The sequence below is a fragment of the Pipra filicauda genome, unplaced genomic scaffold (assembly GCF_003945595.2).
Source record: "Pipra filicauda isolate LSUMZ 115617 unplaced genomic scaffold, ASM394559v2 scaffold622_size210553_pilon, whole genome shotgun sequence".
NCBI classification, from domain to species: domain Eukaryota; kingdom Metazoa; phylum Chordata; class Aves; order Passeriformes; family Pipridae; genus Pipra; species Pipra filicauda.
The window spans coordinates 137305-162336 of record NW_024104779.1 but is presented as its reverse complement, the minus strand read 5'-3'; the positions used below and the strand labels follow the sequence as shown (position 1 = coordinate 162336).

At 40.0% G+C, this 25032-nt stretch overlaps 2 protein-coding genes across 4 annotated transcripts in view; one reads left to right on the top strand and one right to left on the bottom strand.

The window, feature by feature from the left end:
* The window catches only part of ELAPOR2 (endosome-lysosome associated apoptosis and autophagy regulator family member 2), a 50337-nt gene extending 44655 nt beyond the window's left edge, over positions 1-5682 (top strand). The window contains exon 21 of the mRNA XM_027748921.2: positions 2830-5682. Coding sequence (XP_027604722.1) covers positions 2830-2889 — 60 coding nt within the window. The 3' untranslated portion in view covers positions 2890-5682. The remainder of the gene's footprint in view (positions 1-2829) is intronic.
* A 4819-nt stretch (positions 5683-10501) lies between these two features.
* Positions 10502-25032, bottom strand: part of LOC114002719 (metabotropic glutamate receptor 3) — a 103391-nt gene continuing 88860 nt past the window's right edge. For all 3 annotated transcript variants that reach the window (XM_027748916.2, XM_027748920.2, XM_027748919.2), the window contains 3 exons: positions 22287-23353; positions 16709-16883; positions 10502-11049 (listed from right to left, as the gene is read on the bottom strand). In XM_027748916.2, the coding sequence (XP_027604717.1) occupies positions 10976-11049; positions 16709-16883; positions 22287-23353 (1316 nt within the window). In that variant the 3' untranslated portion in view covers positions 10502-10975. The remainder of the gene's footprint in view (positions 11050-16708; positions 16884-22286; positions 23354-25032) is intronic.

Below are 25032 nucleotides of genomic sequence, written 5' to 3'. Positions count from 1 at the left end.
CAGCTCACCTGGGTTTCCTTCATAGCTGACTCGAGAACCATTATTTTGGGTGGGATTCAGCTAAAGAGGAGGCATCAGATTCAGCCTGTTGCCCAATACAGCAACTTCCTCCAGTCCAGTGGGAAGCAACACCAAAAAGCACTTTTTTTCTGTTGCACATGTGATGTGGATTGTTGCATGTCTGAATTGATAGCACAAAAGTTTTTGGTGTCCTTTGAACATTTCTGAGAAGAGCAACAGAAGACCATCATGGTAGATACCATAAGCACTTTGGTGTTTGTTCCAAATGCCTTGAATTCTGTGCTATAGAAAAGGTAGTGTTGTCTTTAAGGGAGTCCAACTGAGGCATCTGATATAATCAGGATGAAGGTGAACGAAATTTTCCCTTTCAAAGAGTTTTGTTGAAGTGAGTTTCTTAGGAAAGTTTCTTAAAAGGAAGAACTTTCATAGGAAGGTTCTCCTAAAAGATCATCACAAAAATGAATTTTAAAACATCACACTCTTTTTTATTGTCCAAATAATATTTCAGAATGTTAAATTTTAGATCTTTTCTTGTATTCCTTGTTTTTCTTTCTGTGATTGAGTGCAACGTAATTAAAACTTGTGTTCTACCTTTCTTTTCCCTTATTCTCTTCTCTTCATTCTTTTACTTTTTTCATTATACTTGTGTCCACTTCCCACTCTACCTTCTCCCCAGATATCCCTCCTAGGAGAAGTTACCATTGCACAAATAATATGCAGAACTTCCCCTTGACCCTAGCCTGGCTATTTGTCTTGCAAAATCAATATTGTTCCTTGTAGAAAGGGGCAGAAATTCAATATTAAATCTTAATTCAATATTGAGAATATTGAAAATGTAAATAAAATCAAATCACATCAAATTTTCTGGTGATGTTGCAAAAATAAAAGTTGATTCCATTTTGAATCCTACAGGCACTAACTTTGAAATACTGATGTTGGTTTTTTGTCCATGAAGTGTCTTAGCATAGTGAGCAGTGCTGCTGGTGAGAGTCATGTTTTGTGGTACTCCTGATAAGTGCAAAAGCTTTGCTGACTCTATTTGCAGCACCAGTGACTGGCTCACACCTGGTTTAGATTAGATATTGTTAGATATTATAATATGAAGTTCTTCACTATGAGGGTGATGAGACACTGGCACAGGTTGCCAAGAGAAGCTCTGGCAGGCCCAGAGAAGATGTGGCCCCATCCCTGGAAGTGTTCAAGGCCAGGCTGGATGCAGATTTGAGCAATCTGTTCTAATGGAAGGTGTCCCAGCCCATTGCAGGAAGGTTGGAACGAGATGATCCTTAAGGTCCCTTCCAATCCAAACCATTCTGTGATTCTATGAGAAGTGGGTTTTTTTCCTTTTTAAAGTAAGCTTTATTATTTCAGTACTCAGACAACTTGAAAGCCTATTTGGAGTTGCTTAATGTTCCTATATCCATTGTAGGAATCTTCCTGAGTATTCTCTCCTTTTTAAACAAGCCTGTCAGATGTTTTAAGCTTGTTCCTTTTTTTCTGCTAGATAATCATAGCTGGCAAACTCAGCTTCCAGTACCTCATTAGGTTACTGAACTCTGTATCCTGTATACCTGCAGATAACATGAATTTAATATATATTTATTGAAAATAAATGTTATAGGCATCAGTTTTCTTTTATGCAAAAGATGAGGAAATTCATCTCCTGCTACATATGCACGTCAAATATGGAAAAAATACATGGAGGAAAACAGGAGAAAAAAGGAGAAATGTAAAATGAGAGCTAAAGAAAAATCTGCAGTATACTAATTCTGTGTTCATGCTTCAGCATTTCTGCCAGCATGTCATGAAGGTATTAGTTGTTTTGAGTACCCAAGGAATTCAGGACTAGGCCTATAATATAGAAAGGGATGACTTATTTTTAATAAGAATATAGAAGCTAAAGAAATACAAACCTGTTTCAGACTGGAGGCTGTTCTAGTTCCATCTGTTGCCTCCAGCATAACAATACCAGGTTCTTCAGAACACATTCTCTGCAGTAGACTAGTGTAGGACAATTTCTCCCCTTCTTTCTCACCTCTGCGCCAGGCTGTCCCGATCTGACTGAGACAGCTTTAAAAATCAGATTATTAAGTTAGCTGAGCATAGTTTCCAAACTATTTTTGCACGTGAACATGTGTAAAAGGCAGGCACACGAAGCAAGAACCAACATTTTCTAGTGAGTACTTTTATTAGGACTCCTTCATTCATTGCTTCTGGCTGGACCCTTGGGTTGGTCACACACGCAGTAACATGTATGTCCACATTTCTCACCCTGATGTCTGCTGACCAGATGGCCTAGGCTGTCACCCAGCAAACGGAAACTCAACCCTGATTTTTAAGATGGCAGAGGACTTGCAGACTCTTTTTGTCCTGTGGGTCTCCCAGAGGAGGAGTTACGGTTAGAATCCAAGGGCAAGGCAGTGGTGTTCACAGTCACAGATTTTGTTCCAAATATTTTATTCATTGTGCGAAACACATTAATAAGTGATAATAACCATAGAGATGATTATCTTGCAATTCCCCAACTCTAACTACCTGCCCTATACTATGAGTATGAAATGCAAACTTTCCCTGTACCCTCTAAAATAAGTACTATGAACAATATCTATAGCATAATTTTATTAGGTTTGCAAGTTTTTTACAGAATTAATAATGTTATTAAATATTAAAGGATCAAACTATGCACTTAATAACTGTGGTAAAAATAAAGTGAAGTTTTTGGTAAAGGATTGAGAGAAGTGACTATGGTAACTGCTGGTGAGAATTTGAGGAATCCAAGTTGATGAGAACCTGTGTTTTCTATTGCAGGAAAAGGAAGACAATTTTGAATCTGTTCAGCTGAAATCTTCAAGATCCCAAAATATATGAAGAATTAATGCTGCCTTCAGAGAAACAAACCTAATTTCTATTTTTACAGGACCATATTTTAAACATATTCTGGCACACATTGTAATGGTGATCTTGGTGAGAAATGCTTAGCCATTTAGGAAGAAAGAAGACAGGAAGCAAACCAGAAAATTGGATTGCCTTACCATGTGATCGAGTACCTTGCCAAAAAAAGAAAACAGATGCTTGGATTCCATACTGGGAATGAAATTCAACTCAGGAAGAGATACACATACTGCAAATAACATGAATTTTTTGCATTCACCTGGGCATTGCTCAGGCATGCCATATGATTTATAGATACCTTTCATTTCCTCTCACTCCTTCTACGCATATTCCCAAGATACGATTTTCAGAGAGGCCTGCAATCTCCAGCTAGTTGCTTACTAGCATAATTATGAGTCTCTCTTAAAATCAAAATTGGGAATGGTACTCAGAATGAGCCTCAGGTGAATTTTGAACTTTGGAAAATACTTTTGGTCTGTTGCTTTGAAGGTCTAGATGATCTATGTTGACCTTTATTACAAGAGGAATGGTGTTGCACCTGCAAGTTGAACCCATTCTGATGCCTAAGTTATGGCCATCAGGGTTGGGGTAAAACCCAGTGCTATTAAATTTAAATGTATTAACTGCTGTCGTATGAACTGTAGGTCTGGGCCCATGGCTTTACAGGCAGTAGCAGGTTCAGACTCCGTAAAGAGAAGTGAAGTGGTACCTACGGTGCAAATTGCACTTATCCCTCCCTGTGAAAGCTTGGCCTTTTGGCGGATTCAGTGTCCTCCCTTGGGCTGCACATATGGGTTGTGAACCAACAAATCCTGAACTCTGGAGGTACAGTAAGAGTCTCTACTTTCGGAAATCAGAGATCAGCTTTGTCAGTTGGGAGGCTTAGGAGAGATACTCAGCCACCTTTACTCCTGGACCCACGCAAGGAGGAGGATGGATGCCCAGCAGAGCTGAGCACGGGTCATGTACTTGCCCAGCCCAGCGAGTAAATTCTTTCTGCTGTCAGTGCAATTAACAGCTTTGGAAGAAGGGCACAAAAGGGTGCCTTGAAAACTGGAGGCTAGGTGGACTTTTTCATAAAATCAGCCACATTATAAGCATGTGACCTTCATGATATCCTCAGTAACAATTCCTGAAATTCCCATTGAGGTCGAACTCAAAGGAATCTGAAACTTAGGCAAAAAAATATTTGAGTAAAATTATGCAAGACTTGTATAGAGCCAGGAGAAAATGAAGAACGATTCTTATATTGACCTCTGGTCAGACTCATATTTCCATTACAGCAAATTTATGTGAATTATGGAATGCATCAAAACTAGAAAAGACACATGGGCAGAAATGGTCTTTTTACTACAAGGAATATAGATTTTTGATTTTATATGACTGAGCTAGATCTATCAATAAAAAATGGCCCACTTTTAAGTAAAATTTAAATTAAACTGAATTTTCTGCACTCTAAATATTTTATTATACTATAGATGTGGATAAAAATTTTATGAAGTTTAGATTTTTTTTTTCATTAGGAAAAATTCAGCTCAGTTATTTTATAGTTCCAGTCAAAGAACACACGCTTTACTCTTTTGATGGGAGATACTTCAGCCATCCTAAATGAAGTGGTGCACATTTTCTGTTGGTCTTGAAAAGGCACTTCACTTTCCCAAAAAAGATTTTTATGGGGTATTGTTGAATGTATATTAAATACACATTCCTTTTTGTATATTTTGTACCATTGCACACTTATTATTGTACATTGTATTTGTTGTCATGATGTCATTTATGTATGGTTGTCAAAGATGATATGCTCACAGAGTAAATGGTTATGGCTTTGGGATTTCAATTCTTGGATCTTTTATGATGAGGGTTTTTATGTTGTTGATTTTTATTCAAGTGTGTTGTAGCATCAAAGATATATATCTGATGGACATTCATAAAATAAAGTGAAAATATATTTGAAATTTTGGACTTGAGATGTTTGGTGGCACTGCAGCCTTTCCTGAACATTGCAGATCTGCAGTGATGGGTAAAGCTTTTCACTGCCATCAAATTGCATCTGTCTATATCTCCTTTAATTTTTTCCCTTCTCTGTCCATATGTTTTCTAAGCCAAAATGACAATTCATTCTCCAGAACACCACTTCTTTTTTCATCACTGCACCTATATCCGTGTAATGCAAAAAATGCCTTAATTTTTATGAACTATATTTAAATTGACTTAATACCACACAGTGTTAGTTTGGTTTCCTTTTCTTTCCATTTTATTTTCCAAATAAAATACAGTGGATTTTTTAGTCAGATGTGACAGACTTTGCTGTATGACTCTTCTCAGCTCTGCTTCCAAACGGTTTGTCATGATATTGAATATTCTCCCAGGCAATCTAATATTGTATCTGGTGCAGTGCTAACATAGTGGGATGCAAACCAATACTGTAGACTTTATTTACCTTTAAATAAGAAAATTGCATTTCCCAATCATTAAGCAGGTGTAAACTGACATATTTTATCTGACTTCTGTTATTCTTTTCTTTCTGTTGAAGTTGTAGTAGAGAGGAGAAGTTTCCATTTTCCTATAAAAGATGAATTTTAGAAGCCTTTAACACTTCATTAAGAAATCAGTTGTCTGTGACCTCTTATATTACTCTGCCAAAATATACTTACAGCAATGTCCCCCTTTTCTCCCACATGGAATCACATCAGAAATTGTTATTTGATGCCATAAAACAATGTGAATCAGTCTGTTAAGTGTTCACTTGATTAAACAGAATGCATTTTATTGCTGCATTTGCATGCTTTTCTTTGAAATCTGGAGTCAAACAACTGAATCTCTTTGAGGATTAAGCCCATTTTAGTGCTTTCTCTGTGTAAGTTATTGGCAAATTAGCAGAATGTTATTGTCTCAGATTTGGCAGTGCTTGCATGGGGGGAAATGAGCAAATAATGGATTCTAGCCTGGCTCTGATTATGTTGGTTGACATTTGTAATATATAATACGATTGATTAAGGTTTGGGGGAAATTAAGTGTCTTAGAGCCACAGTGGGAAGTAACTGAATAGCTTCAATGATCTGTCATCTTTGTTCAAAGAAAGGATTTGTCTCTTTGGTCTTGAAAAATGGGTTCGGGGATTCTTTGTTAGTTAAGGGGAAGGTTTACAGTTTTTGTCCTGTCAGACCCAGTATTATGCATAAAATCAAGATAATTATAATCAGATAGCAGCAGGTGTTGCCATTTAGGAGTCAGTGGTTGTTGACTTTTGTCCAGCAGTGGCCAACACAAATGCTTCAGTGTAAGAGTAGAAGCAGCTACAGTTGGTGCTGACACACAGTGGGGATGAAATTTTCTCCTTAGCAAGGAATGCTGCTGGTTGTTGGTCCATATCATGAAACATGACTTAATATAGCAATTCTAGATAATGTAACAGGGAATGATCACAGAATCACAGGATGTTTTGAGTTGGAAGGGACCTTTAAGGTGTTCTAGTTCCAATGCTCCTGCCATGGGCTAGGACACCTTCTATGAGACCAGATTGCTTAAAGTCCCATCCAGCCTGGCCTTGAACACTTCCAGGGATGAGGTATCCACAGCTTTTCCAGGAAACCCACCCCAGTCCCTCACTACTCTCATACTGAAGTATTCTTCCTAAAATCTAATCTAAATACGTCCTATTTTACTTTAAAACAATTCCCCCTTGTGCTATTACTGCTTGTCCATGTAAAATGTTGCCTTTTTATGAACCCCCTTTAGGTACTGGAAGGCTGCAGTGAGGTGTCTCCAGAGCTTTCTCTTCTCAATGACAGCCTCAAGAGAACTCTTGTGAAGTTCTGCTTATCTTTGGTGGTGTTCTGTCTTAGTCTTTCCCCTTGTGTACTTCTTTCACTGAATACCCTTGTTTTTATTTCTTGTGGAAGACTAGTGAACTGTGCTGCTTTGGAAAGCATGTAAGGAGGCAGGAACAGAAATAAAAGGAGGTCAGGCTTATGGTGGTGCCACAATGTACAGTGACATCCCTGGCTAGATGTGCCCACACTGAATACATGCAGCAGGAAGGAGGGAAACACAAGATCAGTTGATCATAAACTGTCACTGTCTTTTGGTTATTCCTCTGGATCTGTAGAGTGGGATCTCATCAGGAAGAATTCTCTAAGGTCCCATGTACTGTGAGGCTGGTCCTGTAACTGCATCTAAAAGCCAAAGCAAGGCTGTGTGATGTGTATTTGCTACCCCATCCCCTTCCTATTGCAAAACCAGCCCAACCTGACCCTGGCCTTTTTTCTTCTTGCAGTCACAATGCTCAGTTTTGTCTATGTTTATGTTGCTGAGAAGCTTTGAGATGGCTCTGGATAAGCAGCTTCTGCCTTTTGTCTTGGAGACTGCAAGCATTAATGAACAAGCAATGGCATCATGGACATCAGACTGCATTTAGTGATGAGTTAAGCATTGGTTTTGGTCTCCCTTACTCTAATTTTGGATTGCAGTGTAAACCTCTTTAACCATAGCCAAAATTTCTGGGTGGAGTCAGTATATTTTGGACATTTTTTTGCTGATTTTTGGGATTTGTTCTGTTCAGGTGGAACAGATTTTTTTAAAATAGGTTTTGATTTTTAAATTTGAAAAAACAATTCATTTTGAAATTGTTTTGGCTATGACTGAAACTAGTTGTGTTCAATTAATTCAGGAAAAACAATCACTTGAAGACAAAATAAAATGTTTTGATTTTCTAGAGTACATTTTGGTTTTGTTTTCAAACTTCATTAAAGACTTAGAAAACAAAGACCTCTCCTAAAAAAACCCCACAAAACCCCACACTAAAACAACACACCCAAAACCAAGAAAAGAGACAAAACCCTACAAACCTTGTTTACTTCAGACTGACCTGCAATGATTTTTTTGAGTTTTATTTTTCTATTCTGCCAATATATACAAAGTGCTCAGTTTTTCACAAACCTTTATGTGCCTGCGATTTGTATCAGAGAGCTGAGGTACTTGGAGTTATGGCTTCTGAATAAAAAACTAGTTTTCTTCAGCCTCCAGTAAGGCACTGTAAGGCAAGGTTAAGGTTTGCTCTCATCCACAGCATTGCCTCTGCTTTCAGCATTTCACCCCTGAGTGTGCAGGGTTCTGAGCAGTGTGATGACTCTCAAGGCTCTCAGCTGAGGTACTTGGGGCTTCCCTCTACCCTCTGCCCTGTGAGGAATTGCTCAAATTTTTTCATGTGATGGGAGCAATAAAGAGCTCAGAAGAGGCTCATACTCTAAACCCAAGTTCTACACAAATGGGAACAAAAACTATAAACTGTTTTAAATAGAGAAACTAAAATAACTATGTGTGAAAATGGCAAAGAAAAAAAAATTTTAAATTCCCTTTCGCAAGAGGTTTTCATGACAGGACGGTGTGGAAAGCCCCCGCCAGACTTTGACACTTCCCTTTTCTGATGTGCTGTCTTTTGAAACTGGATTACTTGAATCATCAGGCAATACCAGATAATCTGCATCCCTGGACATCCGATGGGAAGTAGTGAAAAGCTTTCAAGACAAAACCAAACAAAGTACAAGAATGTCAGGAGCATTCAGTGGGGCTGGATCTCCAGAGTTGCATGTTTTGGTTGTTGGGGTTTTTTTACGTGAAAAAACCACATGGAAGTGGTTTTCAAGCCAACTAAGTATTTATAATATGTCCAGACACAGACATTGGGTCATGTTCTCAATAGTCCTATCAAAATGAATGAAAACTCTAACACAGTACGATCCTCACCTGCTACAAATTAACTTCAGTGGTGTCAGTTTAGAGTCTGGGGCTGGAATCATCTGACACAATGCCTTCATTTTCAGTGCAAACTCTGTGATCTGAGCAAGCTGTGCTAGCATTTATTTGGAGAGATTCATCCCTGCCTAAAGTGGCAGAGTGAGATAAACCAGGTGGATTATGCCTGCTTCCCTCCACTGAGTACAAAGGGAGAAAGGGTTGACAATCTCAGATGCAGCTATTTACTTAGTCATTGTAAACAAGAAGTGTTAGATGAGGTGTATTTGACCCTGATTGTGGCTTTCCATAAAAATCGAGAAGGAACTCTCATTGTCCTGGGCATTTTTAAGAGCTCCATAAAGATTGGACATCAGCATTATGGTCATATATTCTAACCTTTTGCCACACTGTGAACAGCCTCTTAATCCACAAAAGAGCACACGAAAGTCAAATGAATGTAGCTGCCCAACCTGAGACGCTTTAAGGGGTCTTAATTTGGAAAGCAAGACTCCCAACCTGTCCAAACTTGATCCCATGCCCTGCATCAAGGTGGGAAACAAACCTTGTCAGAACTTGTGGAGAGAAAAGAGTTGAATGCAAAGATCTGTATATAATGCAGGTTGATTATATTTTGGGGAAAGTCACAGGGATTTCTATACTGGAGAGCTCCATGATGCAGAGGTTTAAATGGCAATCTGTGTAGCCAGTCACAGAAGTGTTGACATCAAAAGGTCTTTGCTGGTGGACATGCGGGTATTCAGAAAATATAGGTGTCTATCTATGAATAGGAATTTTAAGATCCTTCATCTTTAACTTCTGCGCTCCAAATAGCAGCTACCTCCAGTGCCAGTTCACCCTTAAGGACTTGCACCTTTACAGAAATGTGTAAAAACCTCTGCAAATGCAGGAGAATTGGGCTCCAGAGAACATGTACATCCAATAGTATGTATCTATGGTGTCTGACTTTCAAGCCTTGGTGGTGCTGCCTTTGAAGTCAATGAGAATTTTGCTATTGACCTCAGCTGGAATGAGATCAACAGGAACAAGCCCTTAGGTAAATATGCTCAGACACATTAATCAAAGGTGTGTTTGTTTCCTTAATGACTTTCTGGACCCCTCAGAAGGGAGAATTTCAGTTTGTTTCAATAGAGTGAGGGCAGCTTTAAGAGTGCAGTTATAAAAGCCAGACTTTTAAGGTATTTTGCAATTGTCTAAGTAGGTGATATGTGTGCCTTGAAGCATTTGGTTTGAATGCAAAGGTCACCCCAGAGATGTGTGTAAATGTCTCCTGGATTTCTCTTTTTTTGACTGTTTTTTGCTCTATCTCTGCGGTGCTCGAATTACCTTTCACACCAGTGCTGATGCAGGCAAACTGAACAACCTTTGTTTTGGCTGGAGATATAAAACAGTCTTAGCTAATTTTCTGACAGATTTTCTTCCAACCTAATCTAGAATCTCTTTGTTTTTATGTGCTACTAATCTATTGTGTGCATGACAGCATTAAGTCGTGCCAAATGAAAGAACCAGTGATCAAAAACTTGTTGCTAATATCTCATTGAGATGCAATTAGACATTTTTACTTTTGAAAATTACCCTACATTATAATAACAAAAAGAGAACTTGAGATGCTTTAATAATGTGAATTTTTTTTAAGAGAAGGAATTTCTATTTGACACTGGCAAAGAATTAATTGTAAGCACATATTATGTGCTATGGATTTCATAACACAGGCACAGACCAACACAAAGATACCTGTGTACACACGCTCAGACTTTTTATCCTTTTTACCTAACCTGCTCTCTAGAAGAATGTAATCACCTTGAAAGAGGAAGAAACAAAAATGAAACCATGCTGAAAAACTTTTATCTTTTTATTATTGGTGCCTTTACATTAATACTGCTGTTTTGTGCTGAGAAAACCAATCTGTTACACATAAGGTAACTGTAATATACAACATAGAAATGCAGTCTAAGTTAATTACAACAAGGAGCTACAAAAAAAATTCGTAGGAAAGAAGTCACCTAACATTGCAACTGTGCTTGCAACAAATCACTCCCTTACTGCAGGACTATGCACATTGTGAACCATGGTTATTTACATGTCCCTTACGACCGTTAACAACAGAAGGGCTAAAATCAGTCTAAAAAGTTCCAGAACGTCACTATATACTGTACAATCCTCAAAAATAATTTATTACACTGTTTCTAAAAAAAGGTACTAATTTTGCTTTGATTTCTTTTGTTTTCTGGTGTTTTCTGGAGTGCACAACATGTGCAAAATTTTGCCTAACAGTCTAAAAACTCAAGAACTGAACCACGAGCCACAATCACAGAGACGAAGTGGTGGAGTCCAGAACTTCCCTCCCGTTGCAGACGGTGGGTACGTACATACTGGCAGATGCTGAAAGAGAAAGAGAGGGGAAAATCAACTCACCTCAGAACAGCAAAAAATGACAACACACAGGACTAGAATTTATGTTGATCTGGACCATCTCACCCAATTTAGCCTATTGAAAAGTCACTCTGCACGCCTGGGTCAGCAGTGGAGCTGATGGAGGTGCTGCTTGCACCTCTACATGGAAATTCAGACCTGAGGCTGAAGCACCCTCTGGAGAAACCTGATTTCACTTTGCTGACCACTGGGAACACGTAGGGTGATTATGCTTCTACAAGCAGTGTTGGAGTAAAATACATGTGGGGTTTTTTTTGATGATTCTGCACCAGTGGGTCTCACTTTATAGCACTTTGCATGGTAGTGTGAATTAGTACAGCTAGAGTAGTGCTAAGATATCTCAGTAGAATTAAAATGTGAGTCTTTGGATTGTATTTTGTTGGTAAGAAATACTAAAGTCTGATCCTTTGAGCTTTCAGATAATTGGAGTGGACATTTCTGTAAGTAAAATATATGTAACTTTAAATCCACCTCTGCATATTAGAACTCTGTGTTGATCTACTTTTTAATTAATAAAAATAAGAATTCTAATTAGATGTTGTATGAAGAGAAGAAATTTTTGAATAACTGAATTTAAAAGCAAGATTATTTCTCACCTAATCCCAGAATAATGTCTGCCTGTGATATGTTTCATTTCTATGAGCTCTGGATCAGGATTCAATATGCATCCAGAAATGAGAGCCAGATTCTGATAAACTTGTTTGCATTGTATAACATTTTATACATCAGCTTTTCATTGCTCCAGTGATATTAGATGGCAATTGAATCTGAGTACCAGAATCTGCTTCTAAATGTATTTTTATTTTGACTGCAGAATATATTACCCCATTCTGCTAAAGTCTTGTGGATTTTAATTTAAAAGCAAGCTGGTTTGTCCATCTTTGTTAAAATTATTCACTTGGCATCAAGAATGTGTTTTCAGATGCTCTGTGACATCTTTGCTCACAGTACCACAAAGCTGTTTTTTGAAAGATACATTAGGTTAATGGTAACAGTGACCCAGAGAAATGTGATGCCTTCATCAAAGAAAACACAAGGCAAGCAATGATTTCGTAAACTCAATCACCCAGTGTAAAAAGCAATTTATTCAGCTGACAAGGGCATGCTCAATCTTTCAGATCTGATGCTGGCTACACTCTCAGTTGCAGACTGGTTTGTTAAAGATGATCAGCATTATTTTTAGAACAAATAATTCTTTCTTCAAATTGGCTACTATTTCTAATTCTTTCATTGACTGAACAAATATTTCATTTAAAACAGAACTGCTTTAAAAAGAGAAATTTAAAGCCATCTCTTGGACTAACCTACTACTCAGAGGGCAGGACATATTCCTGATAAACAGGAGATCCAAGAATGAGCCCCTCTTCTGGATTAGGTGATGGAGTTTGATCTCTCACAACACAAATGTGTGTTTTGAGTCACAGACGTGGAAGCATTGTAGGTAGAAGGCCACAGAGTATCATGTGTCTGGTTTGTGAAAATTAACCATCAGGTCTTGTGTTCCGTTTTTCACTGGGTATAACATGGCAGCACATTGAGCTGAATTCTTTATTATTGTTGTTACTTTTATTTCTACTTTTTGTTGGAAAGCAGAAAAATCAGTTCTGCTCAGGAAACCTGATTCAAATCCCCGTTCAACTGCAATGTGACTACAGGCAAAAGCATTTTTTTCCCATGAACATCAGTTACTTATCCAGTATTTTTTTAGCCTCTGGGTTTTTTCAAAGTCCAATACATTGATGAACATGAATAGCTCAAATACTATGGTAATTGGGTCAGGAGGATATCAAGATTGGACAGAAATATATGGTGGTAGACATGAAAATAGTGGCCTTGCCTTTTGAATTCCCAGGCTTTCTCCACAGCACATACCCCTCTTGTGCTGGGATGCAGTTATTAACTCTGCTGGGTGGAGTAAAGAGTTTGCACCAAGTGAACCAGGTCTCTCCTGAGACAGTACAAAAGATCTTCCTTTTCATTACAGACCTCAGCAGTGTTAATCGCTGGCCCTACAGGGTTCTGAGTGTCCTGTAGAAGCAGCCAAGAGGTTTCTGAAATATTGCAGGATATGCAGGAGACACTTCACCTTCATTTTGCCTTGTGTTGAGACCAAGGGCAAATGTGTGACATCACCAGAAATTGTGATTTGGCTCCAGTTCATGCTTTTGATCTCCTCTTTTCTGGCTGTCTCTCATTTTGCTTAGACCATCCAAGGAAAAGAACCAGAGGTGCAACACAAGACCCAGCACTGCTGTGGTCACCTTGCAGCATTCCTACAGAGCCAGGAATGGGCAGATCCTGACGTGCTGTCAGTGTGTCTCTTAGAACATCCTGAGTTGAAAGGGACCCATAAGGATCATTGAGTCCAGTTGTTGGCTCTGCACAGGACAACTCCAAAAATAACACCATGTGCCTGAGAGTGTTGTCTCCTCTACTCGTGCTCATAGCTGGATAACCATGAGTTAATCATATATAAAAGCCATATACCAGGGTTGGTTGGAGCAGGGCTTGAGAAAATAAATTGAGAGAGAAAAAATGTACCAGTCTGGCTATAAACAGTAGCTTCAGTTCTCCTTCTGATCCATCTGGAGGACACCTGGAGCAGCTTAAGTGTGTGTGTAGCTCTCCATGTGGACATAACTTGGAAGAATGATATCTTCTGTGTGGAAAAGCCTAGCCTTAATCATCTAGGCACTTAAAATCACTCCTGAGCTCCCTGGAAAGTTTTATGAGTGCTGAAATCAATAAAATAGGCCTTAAGAAAACTGGGGAAGATCATAATGGGGGAAACACTGCAGGGGAAGCAGAACTTATGTAGTACCCTCCCAAATGGGAATTTTCAGATTCAAGTAAGTGTGTACAGATATACACATTTCAAAACACGTACACCTAGGTACATACCCTGCCTCTATTCATCTTAAATCTATATTCTTTTTTTAGTCCAGACTTTAGCTATCAAAATGATCAAAGTTCGGTGCCTCTGAAACAAGTCTCCTTGCTGAGCAGTCAAGTATTCACCTCTGCTTGTTTTCTGCAGAGTGTGTAGCAAAGAAGAGCTGTGTTCAAATGACTGCATGAGGTGCTCAGTTTAACTCTCATGACCACTATCACACCACAGCTTATACAGCTGACCATTTCCTCAGGCTCTCCCCCCACTGTTCAGTTTAGGGATGTCATTGTGGCACACATTTAGAGTAACACTTAGACTACCCAAGAGCATCATGAGTGTCGCTTACCTTTTCTCATAGTCTTTGACCAGTTTTCATGGTTCAGGAACTCTCTTAAGAACTGTTTGTGTGTCACTTGCTGTCCATGACTCACTATGCTCATGGAATTAATTATCAATGGAGTGAAGAGGTGGTGGCAACCCTGAGATGCAATGAACATGGGAGTCCGTGGAAACAGGAAAAACATTGTCCATTCAAACAACTTGGGTACTCCTGACCTCTAGAACTCTGATAATGAATGAGAACTGGCTTTTTAAAGTTAGTAGAATGCCCTGGAACTAATTATTATCAGTCTGATATTAAGAAGTTTCTGAATGATGAAAATACCATCAAGATCAAAATAAAAACAAGCTGACAGCTCCAGGACCAATGACAGGAATGTTTTAGACATAGAATAGAATCAATTTGGATGGCAACTTTTTTGGAGTTCTATAAATGACTAAGCAGTTAGGAAAAATAATAGAAATTTATTTAAAATACTCTACAAATAAATGGAAGGAAGTAAGGGAAAATTTTTCATCTTGAAAATATTGGTATTTTGATAGAGACTAAATTCTTAGTATTATTTTCCCAAATAATTCTACTGGATGGAAACTACAGGGCTTTTTCCATTTTATGTGATGTACCTTTTAGCTCTAATTCTGTGTCTTTCTATGGTTCAAAAAGTTCAACAAGACATCCCATATTCAATTAAGTGTAGTGAGTGAAAGCACATGACTGGAGCCACCTTTCTAAACAATGAAGCAATAAGAGATTCTAAGTCTGGATTTTTATGCTTTTCTTAATGTTTTAAAGCTATTCACAAACCTGAAAACGCAGGTTTTAATGCAAAGATGTGCACTGAGGATGTCTCTCAGTCTCTCAGTCGCATGCATGCTTGCATACACACACGTGTTATCCAGCCGTTAAAACAGAAATATCAAATTCCAAAATCCAATCCAGAATCCAGTACAAAGTGTTTATGAATCAAAATGGTTTCTGACTAAGTTTATCCCATAGCATGACAGTATTAAGAAACCTGGTAAGAGCACTTACACAAAACTCACAAGGGATGAAAAGAATCTCGTGGGACCAAACTTCTAAGGATTTTGGGAATTCATTGGTCCTTTGGGAGCGTTCAGTACTTTGGGCACATAAGGCCATCTCATTAAATTTTCCAAAACAGCAAATTTGCTGTTAAATTTGCCCTCAAGTGTCAGGGCTGGATGCAGCTCTCACTCTGATGAGATGGAGAACATGTAGAGCCACATGGTTGCCCTTTTGTTAAGGAACCCTGAGCATTCACTCACAGTGTGGTTTGGGGTGGGAGGGCCAGAGATGGTTGGGATCCCTTTACCTCCTAATCCCTGCCATGGTGATACACAGCAGGATTCCAAGTCACTTCCATGTTCTGTCTGAAATCTGAAGTGCTAAAGGTTTTGAGCCAATTTTGAAATTTAGATGACACTCAAAAACCTCAGTCTGGGTTGGTGTGAACTTCCTAGCAAGCCTTGTTCTGTGCCCCCCCTTTCCTCCCTTTCTTATTTCCTTCCTCTTTATAGTTGCAGTGTGATTTCAATTAGAATTCCAGGGTAGACATGCTGTCCACAGAGCTCTGTGAACAAGGTGCTATGTGCTCCCATTTTTGACTAGTTAAGCTAATTAAGCTAGATTAAAAAAGAAAACCAAAACATAAAAAAACAAAAACCCAAACAAATATACAGATGACCTATTTTTTTTTTAAATCCAAAAAAATCTCTGAGCAGCTCACCCAGATAAGGAGCAACAGCCTCAAAACAAAATCACTGCTGTGACTCTGCTTGCAATGAAGAGAGTAAAGATGAAGGAAAGGAGGGAAGCAGAGCAGATGAGCTGTCCTTGCAAAAGAACACTGATTGCTTCCCCTGGCTGTGGCACTAACAAAGGGTGCTGATCATGCTCCGCATACAGATGCCATTTATGGCATCCTTTGGATGCGTCTGTTGCAGACTTGGTGCCTTTCCTTATAATGCAGGTGATGAGCCATTGAGACCATGCTGCGTTGTGGCCCAGGTCCTGTCAGCATGTCACTTTGACAGGAATACTCCAAGGCAATCTGTTCCTGTCACAGCTGCCAGGGTGACAGTGAACCACAGGGTCTATTTGCTTTGTGCAACAGGCTGGAGTCAGAGCCCTCCAAAAACTTTATGTTGACTTCAGTGAGCTTCAGAGCAGGCTCTGAGCTGACTCCCATGGGAGCGGGATGAATTTTTCTCTCCAAACACATAGAAAGTGATCCTTTCACAGGGTACAAAGTTCAGCCTATAAAGATCTTTCTGTTGCTGGTAAAAGACTCGTTTTGCCTTTACCCAAACTCACCACAACCCCACATTCTTATAGAAAATGACAGTTTTGTTACTTACACTGGGAGTAAGTTGTCCCGGTCCCACTGACACTGAACCTGTTGAGATGGAGCCTGTGAGTGACCACGTTCTTCTGGGGCTGGAAAAGGATGATGTGCACCTTGGGTGCAAACAAGCAGCCCAGCACAACGAAGCCGCTCAGACTCACCGAGATGCACATGGTGGTGGTTTGCACCTAGGACAGAGTGGGCACAAAGCACTGTGTTTCAGTATGGAAAGCTCTGAAATGCAGAGTACTAGAGACATTATCATACAACAGCAAGAACCATGATCCTGGGGGTTTGCATTCTTTTCTTCCACAATCCTAGGATTGTATGAGTGAGGCATGTGGTGCTGTGCCTCTGCATATCAGGGGGAGATTGACTGAGTGTGTTCTCCCTCTGTTTAGTACAGAATGGATAGTTCTGCACTCTTTCTCTCATACCCTTGATTTCTAACTTGATGAGGGATCCTTCTGTAATGCCTTTCATGCAATATCTGAACAATGCTGGTTGCAGTGAGAACCAGCTCACACATACTATATGTCACATGGGTTTATATTAGGTGTCTCATGCAAAGCACCTATCTGAAAACCACTTTAGTCTCCAGCCTCAGTCCTAAGCAGAGAATTTGAGAAATCCCTTGTAGAAATCTAGGTGTAATTTGGAGTAAACATAATAGCTAGTGGCTGTTGTCAGACTGGGCCTGAGAAGTGTCCTAACTCCGAGACATCAGTTTTTGGGCTAAGAAATGAATTGTTTGTAAGGTTGTAGGATTTTAGAGTAGTTACTTCAGGGCATTTGTTAGCATAGCTTTGATGATGCTATCATTTATCCTTTTTATTCAATAGTATGACTAGGTGACAGTTTACTGCCTCATTTTCTGTTTATATTCTTTTCTTCCAAGCAGATTCCTTAATTAAGATGTTGAATTAAACTGCTTTAAGCTCTACTGCTTAATTTGAATGATTATACATCCATGGCTCATTTTTCCTTAGTTACACTCTTGTAGTTCTTGGGGATTAGCCTTCATCCATGGGAATGCTTCTCATATCTCCTTGTCAGAAATAATTGGTGTAAATTAAAAAATAGAGTAGGGAATGGACTTTGTTGCTTTATATATATACTGAGCACGATTGGTGTTTTGTCATCAATGAGTATAATTAATGTGATCATTTAATAATCACTCTTTACACAACGTGGATTTGGCAAGCACTGTGAAAAGGTACTCAGCTTTCATGGGTGAGTGAACATGGAAGATTCTACAGAGGCTGCGTGAGAAAGGAACACCTTAGATGTATTTTCTCCTTCACTTCTCTGCATTTTGTCCATGGAGCTATGCTGTCAGGTGGGTGTTGAACTGGGCACTGTACAGATAAGACAAGGGGAGTTTTCTTATAAAACGAGAATAAATGAAGCTACCTTTATTTTCATTAGTTTCAAGGTAAGTTCTCTTCACTATCAAAGCTCTCCTACCCACCCTGTTTTCCTAGGGTTTGTGCCTTCTGGAGCAGTTCAGCTGTGCTGGCATAATTACACACTCAATCAATTAAATGATTTGGGTTAAAAATAGATCCCTCCCACAGGGTTCCTTTTAATCCAGGTCACGTCAGTGGTTCAGTGTTTAACCTGGCCTCACAGACTGGACTGGTGTGCTGGTGGGGTGGAGGAAATCCTGCTAGACCATGTGTTATGCTGAGGCACGTGGAGAACAGGGAGCTGAGCAGGACAGCCAGCACAGCTTCACCAAGGGCAAGTCCTGCCTGACCAACTCAGTGGCCTTCTATGATATAGTGACTGCATCAGTGGACAAAGGGAGGGCTACACATGTCATTTATCTGACCTTCTGTTATGCCTTTGACACAGTCCCCCTCAACATCCTTCTCTCTAAATTGGAGAGTGCTGCATCCAGGTCTGGGACCTCCAACAAAAAAAAGACATGGACCTGGAACAAGTCCATGAGGAGGGCCACTTGGCTGATCAGAGAGCTGGATAAGCTCTCCTATGAACACAGGCTGAAAGAGTTAGAGTGCTTCAGCGTGGAGAAGAGAAGGTTCCAGGGAGACCTTAAAGCACCTTCCAGTACCTAAAAGGGGCCCTCAGGAGAGCTGGAGAGGGACTTTTCACAAGGGAATGTAGTGATTGGACAAGGAGGAATGGCCTTAAGCTGAAGGGTAGATATAGGTCAGACTTTAGGAAGAAATTCTGTACTATGGTGGTGGTAAGACACCAGAACATGTCACCCAGAGGGGCTGGGGACTCCCCATTCCTGGAGGTGTTCAAGACCAGGCTGGATGTGACTTCAAATAACCAGAAGGAGTCCTTGCCTTCGGCAGGGGGCTGAAGCTAGATGATCTCTAAGGTTCCTTCCAACTCAAGTCATTCTATGATTCTATTCTATGAAACACAGCCTTTGCCTGAGACAATTGTCCAAGTGTTTCTTAAGTTGTCAGGCTTGGTCCTGGGATGACTCTCCTGGGGAGCTTGTTACAGTGCCCAACCACCTTCTGGGTGAAGATCCTTCTTCTAATATCCAGCCTAAACCTCTCCTGACACAGCTTCATGGTGAAGGCTGAAAGTCTGTGACCTGTGGCAGCAGGCAGATGGCTCCTGCTTTACTGGCAGATCTGCAGTTAGAGTGTGGGTCAGTACCCTGGTAGCAGGGTGAGGAGGAGAGCTGTGCTGTGTGTGAGAGCAGTGGGACCAAATGGAGCTCTGCCCAGCAGTGGGGTTTGAGCCAGCTGATAGATTATGGATCAGGATTAGCAGACAGACCAAAGTGAACAACATTGTGGTGTGTGTCGACTATAGACCACTTAATCAGGAAGAAGTAGAAGAGGCATTATTAAGATAACCGGAAGAAATCTTCTGTTTGCAGGCTCTGACTTTCTTGGGGCAGTTCTCTCTCTAATACTGACTGGAGGAACAACACAGAAGGGTAGAAGCAATGTAGAGAGGCAGAGAAAGCTCTGACTGCTGTAACCAGGAAACGGTGGAATTCAGAATTCCAAGAGAAGAAAGCCAGACAAAAAGTCCAGAGAAGTATGAATTGTTCAGGCAACTTCTTGGAAGAATATCATGAGATACAGCCCTGGAGAGTAGAGGGGTCAAGGAAATCTGGTTGTTTTTCAAGAATCACTTCATCCAAGCTTAACAATGGCTAGTGGCCCACCCCAATGGGCAGGAAATCAAGTAAATGTTTTGGGATGTTTGCATGGATGAGCAATGACTGCCAATAGTCAGTATGGATTTACACAGGGAAAATTGTTTAACCACCCTGACAGACTTCTACAGTGAAATGACCGGCTTGGTGGATGGTGAGCGAAAGTGGATATACTTTGTCTTTAGTAAGGTTTTTAACAGTCTCCTATGACATCTTTGTTGACAATCTGATGAAGTACAGACTAGATCAGTGGACAGTGAGGGGGAATGAAAACTGGCTGAACTGCTGGGCTCAAAGGATTGAGATCAGTGTCTCAAAGTCCATTATTCATTTAGGAGCAGATTAAGCAGATAGGGCATATTCAGCCTAAAATCAATGTTTTTGTCTTCTGTGGTTTTTGATTCGTTGTGGGAGATGTAGAATTCAGAGCTGTGCACTGGTGCTTTTTGACACCCAGAGAGGTGGGTCAGTAGTTGTCCTAGGGACTGATATTAGAACCAATGCAGCTTAAAAACCTTTATTAACAATCTGGATGCAAATAGCAGGTGTATTTGCTGCAATCCCAACATAGCTAATGTGCTGTCTAGTACCTGTCATATAGGGTTCATAGAGGGACATTTCTGCTTCAGTAATGGTATGAATGTATCCTATGTTGAACTACTTTTTTTTTGTTCTTTAAATACTGTGGTGAGTTCAACAACAAATCTCTGGATAAATTCCCAGGAACTCTCCCTTTTTTTTCAGAAGGATGAGTCCTAACTGATGTTTGTGCTTAAGGATGAAATCTCAAGCCATCCAGCATTAATTATTTTATTGCTGCTATTATGTTTCAAAGGTTATTTATTGGGGATGCTACCAGAACTGGGCTACACTAGGATGGCATAAGTTGATTCAGAGTCAATATGTGACACTGCAGGGAAAATAAATATGGGTTTTTCAAAGGAACCCCAGAAGTGCAGGCTTGTCTTGAAAGCATCAAAAAGGTGTTAAAAACCTTTTCTGCTGATTTTGTAGGACTCGAGTTGGCTTATTTGGAATCTTGAATTTAAATTAAATGCCTACAAGTGGTTTTGAAAACTCCACTCAGGACATAAGGCTGTAAAATTCTGCTTGAACAATCAAGTCATGTTCCTTCTGGCCATTACTGTCTGTGCTGTCCACTCATGTGACTGTCTGCACTGATATTTCCCTTCTTCTGTGTCTGTCTTCCTGATTGCTTTGGGTGTCCGGAGCTGTTCCCTAGTGCCTTTCTTAAACTTTTCCTTCATCAGTTTCAATCCATTACTCACTATTCTAACTTCTCCTGAGACTGAATAATCCCTTCCTCTCTTTTTGTTGCCTTGAAATTATTTATAGTCGTGATCACGTCTCCCTGGGTTTACTCTTGTCTAGACTAAATATATTTAGCTCTTTTACTGTCACTCTGCGTGTCCTACTGCGTCATTTCTTATCTATCCGTGTTTTCTCGAGGATTTCAGTACCTTTCCCAAGCTGAGAAAAGTAGTATTAAATATATTGTTCCAGGGTGGTCACACCAAAATTAAGTTAAATGACATTATTAGCTCCACAGTTTTATATGGTATTTCATGTACACACTAGTAGCAGTAATACCCACCTAAGCTAATCTACCTTTCTTCTGGGCAGAATGTTGAACTAATTCCCTTTAAACTGCTGTAAGAGCCAACTCCTGCACTCATTTCTCACATCATAATAACTGTGAGATTTCCAGTGTAGCAGATCTGAATTTTTTTCTCAGACAATTTCCTTCTGTTCAAAAATACGATTTTATTGAACTTGAGGCTTTGCAAGGCCATGTGACAATTTAAACAGTTTAATGTTTTTAGAATTTGTTGGTGTAGGTTGACCAATATTTTATGCTCAGTGAGGTATGTGTTTTACAAAGTGTAGAAAGAATAAAAAGTTCTATCTTTAAGAATAACATTTGTTGGATTTTTTTTTTACAGACCCTCTTTAATAGGAAATTTTGAAATTCTATCCTTATATTTTTTACTTGGAAGAAAATACCATGTTTCAATAGCAGATTCTTTTGCAGAAGGAGACTATCTAGCTCAGATTTTATTTTAAGGCCCATTTCTGCCAAATAACTCATTATGATTCATTCCAGCTCACGATCTACTAGGTTTTTCTGTTAGGACTACGATGTCAGATACTCATGAACCTATATGAATACTTAATCCATACTCTATGCCTCTGTCACGATCAGACTGATAGTACTAATCCTTTCCAGCTCTAACTGTACATGCTCTTTTTGAAATGAGACCATCTTTCTCATAAGCAAGCCAAAATCTGCTAACATTGAAAGAGAACTTTTTTGCAAGGGATCCAGGGGACAAAAGAACTGAAAGAGTCTTTTAGTGAATGCTGATCCTCTAAAGTGATGCATATGATTTATGGAAACATATATCCAAAGACTTACTCTGTAGTCACTGGATGTCACATAAAATATAGGGAGAAAGGCCAGCCAAATGATGCACGTTGTGTACATTGTGAAACCGATAAACTTGGCTTCGTTGAAGTTCTCTGGACATTTCCTTGTTTTGAAGGCATATACAGTGCATAAGACTACGAGAATTACATCATATGTTAAGGAGATTAACATACTGGAATCCTTGACATTGCATTTCAGTATGACAGTCTCTCTCTTCTCGGGAACAGTGTACCGCCTGGTGCCTGGGGCCTCCAAGATGAGCCACACGGACACCACCACAACCTGGACCAAAATGAGACTCAGGCAGATGAAGACCTGAGAACTGGGGCTGATGAACTTGGGCCTTTGAGCCCCATTCTTTACACCATCGAATATTCTGGCTATGCAGTTTGTTTTTGTCAGAAGGGCAGAGTAGCAGACGGCAAAGGAACTTCCCAACCCCAAACGACGGAGGGTGCAGATGGCTGGAGAAGGCTTGGCTATGAAGAAGAAAGTCATGCTGTAAGACAGGAAGACCCCAAAGAGCAAAATGTAGCACAGTTCACGGCCAGAGGCTTTGACCAGGGGAGTGTTGTTGTGCTTGATGAACACCCCAATAACCATGAAAGTACAAATAAAGCCTAGGCATGCAATGGTAACAGGACCTATTGCCCAAGCGTCTTCCCACTTGATGTAGTCTTCTGGTAGGTCGTAACAGCCAGTCAGGTCAGCTGTGGGCCATTTTCCGGGCCCGCAGTCTGCACAAGTGAATTCATCAGCCAGGTACTCATAGGTTTCACAGGGAATGCAAATCCAACAGCAGACATCTCCTGGTTGCATATTCTTCATCTCGTTAGGAGCGCAGGGGTCGCTGCACTGGGAGACAGGGACAGAGCTCCTGGACCACTGGATAGAGTCCACCTCAAGTGACAGAGTTTCTGCCCACTGACCAACCTTCACGTAGGAGTATTTGTCTCCAGTGTACTGGAAATTGAACACGTTGTATCGTCCTATCCCATCTCCATAGGCGTCAAATTTGACCATACTGTCTGGATCATTGGGAGGGTTGAAGGGAGCTGTGGGGGAAAAAGAAAAAAAAAGCAAAAAAAAAATTGTCAGACAATGTTATTATCAAAGCTGCATCTGACTTTTTTTCAACCCTTTGGCAAGCACAGGCACCTGACAGCTCAAAGAACCCAGTCGTCAACAGGTAAGTCAAGAGGTCTGTATTTGCCTCAGTTTTGAACTTGGAGGAAGAAAAGAGCTCAGATAGTACAACTCTATTTCACTTTACTGTATGAGATATATTTGTAAATGTAAGATGACCAATGTCCTTACTGTTTTTTGTCCTGGATACAAATCAATTCTCCAGTTATTTCCCCCAGTATGCAACCACTGTTACCTTTCACATTTTCTCTTGAATGAAAGAAGTCTGCTTCTAACTGACATTCAATATTATTTGGTGAAACGTGGCTGCCATGATATAAGAAAATTTAAATAGTCAGATCAATAAATGCTGTTTTGAGTCCAACAGTCTGGAATACAGTTGAATAGAGGATTCATTCTGAGGATGATGGAGAAGTAACTATGAAGTCCTCAACAATTTCTTACTATGTCTTTTCACTTCTCCCTGTGTAGTAGGAAGTTTTGCATCCCTTCTATTTTGTTTCAATTTTACCAGTTTCTGATATTTCTTTTCTGGTCTGAGGTTCCCAGCACCTGCTGCTTTGGTCCTGTATCTTGTTTGGGGAATAGATGAAAAAAACACAAACTGTATCTGTGACCTTCTGTGAAATCAATATTGTAACACTTCCAACTGGTAAGCTCTGGAGAGTTTTGTTTTTCCTCCAGCTGAGGCTTATGCAGGGAATGAAGAAATATTAAAAATGTAGGAGGAAATTGCATTTACCATGTGATTTATTGGCCATTTGCTGCAGCATCAAAGGTGAAAAGCTTTATAGGCAGGAAGTGAAAGGGGTTTTTTGCCACTGATGGGCAATAAAGGTGATTTTAGTCCCCAGTGTTTTTGGTTATAGAAGTAGTTCCACTGTCATTGCTGGAATAAATCTCTTTCCCTACCTCTGTGCCTATGCTGTGCTTGAGCATGAAAATATCGTATAAGGGTGTAATATCTTCCTCCACTTCAATTTCCAGATACCTTGGATTTCTTGTGGTAGATTTATTTAATTTCTTTAAAGCACTGAGGCCAAACTCTTTCACCTTTATTCCAGCAGTGTTACCTTATTTTGCAATACACTGGCTAAGGTCAGTAAAAGGGACACTGGATTTTGGCACAGAATCCCCAGATGTTGGAGTGTTGAAATGTAACCCGCATCTCCTCAGGTGCTGCACTTGGAGTGCATTTCTTTCCCAACTTTCTGCTCATTGTAGAGCAAGGCTGGAATATGATTTAACCCACCTATACTATCTTCTGGGTTTGAGTCAAGACTGCTTGTTCTTATCCCTGCTCACTCCTGCACCTTACCATGTCACCTGTGTCAGCTCCAGTGGTGGACAGCCTTGGTTTGCAGGATTACAGAATCATAGAATTACAGAATGATTTAGGAAGGAAGGGACCACTGGTGGGGTCATCTGGTCCAACCTCCCTGCTCAAGCAGGATCATCCTAGAGCATATGGCACAGGATTGAGTCCAGACATTTCTTGAATATCTTCAGTGAGGGAGACACCACAGTCTCTCTGGGCAACCTATTTCAGTGCATAGTCACCTGCACATAAAAGAAGTTCTTTCTCATG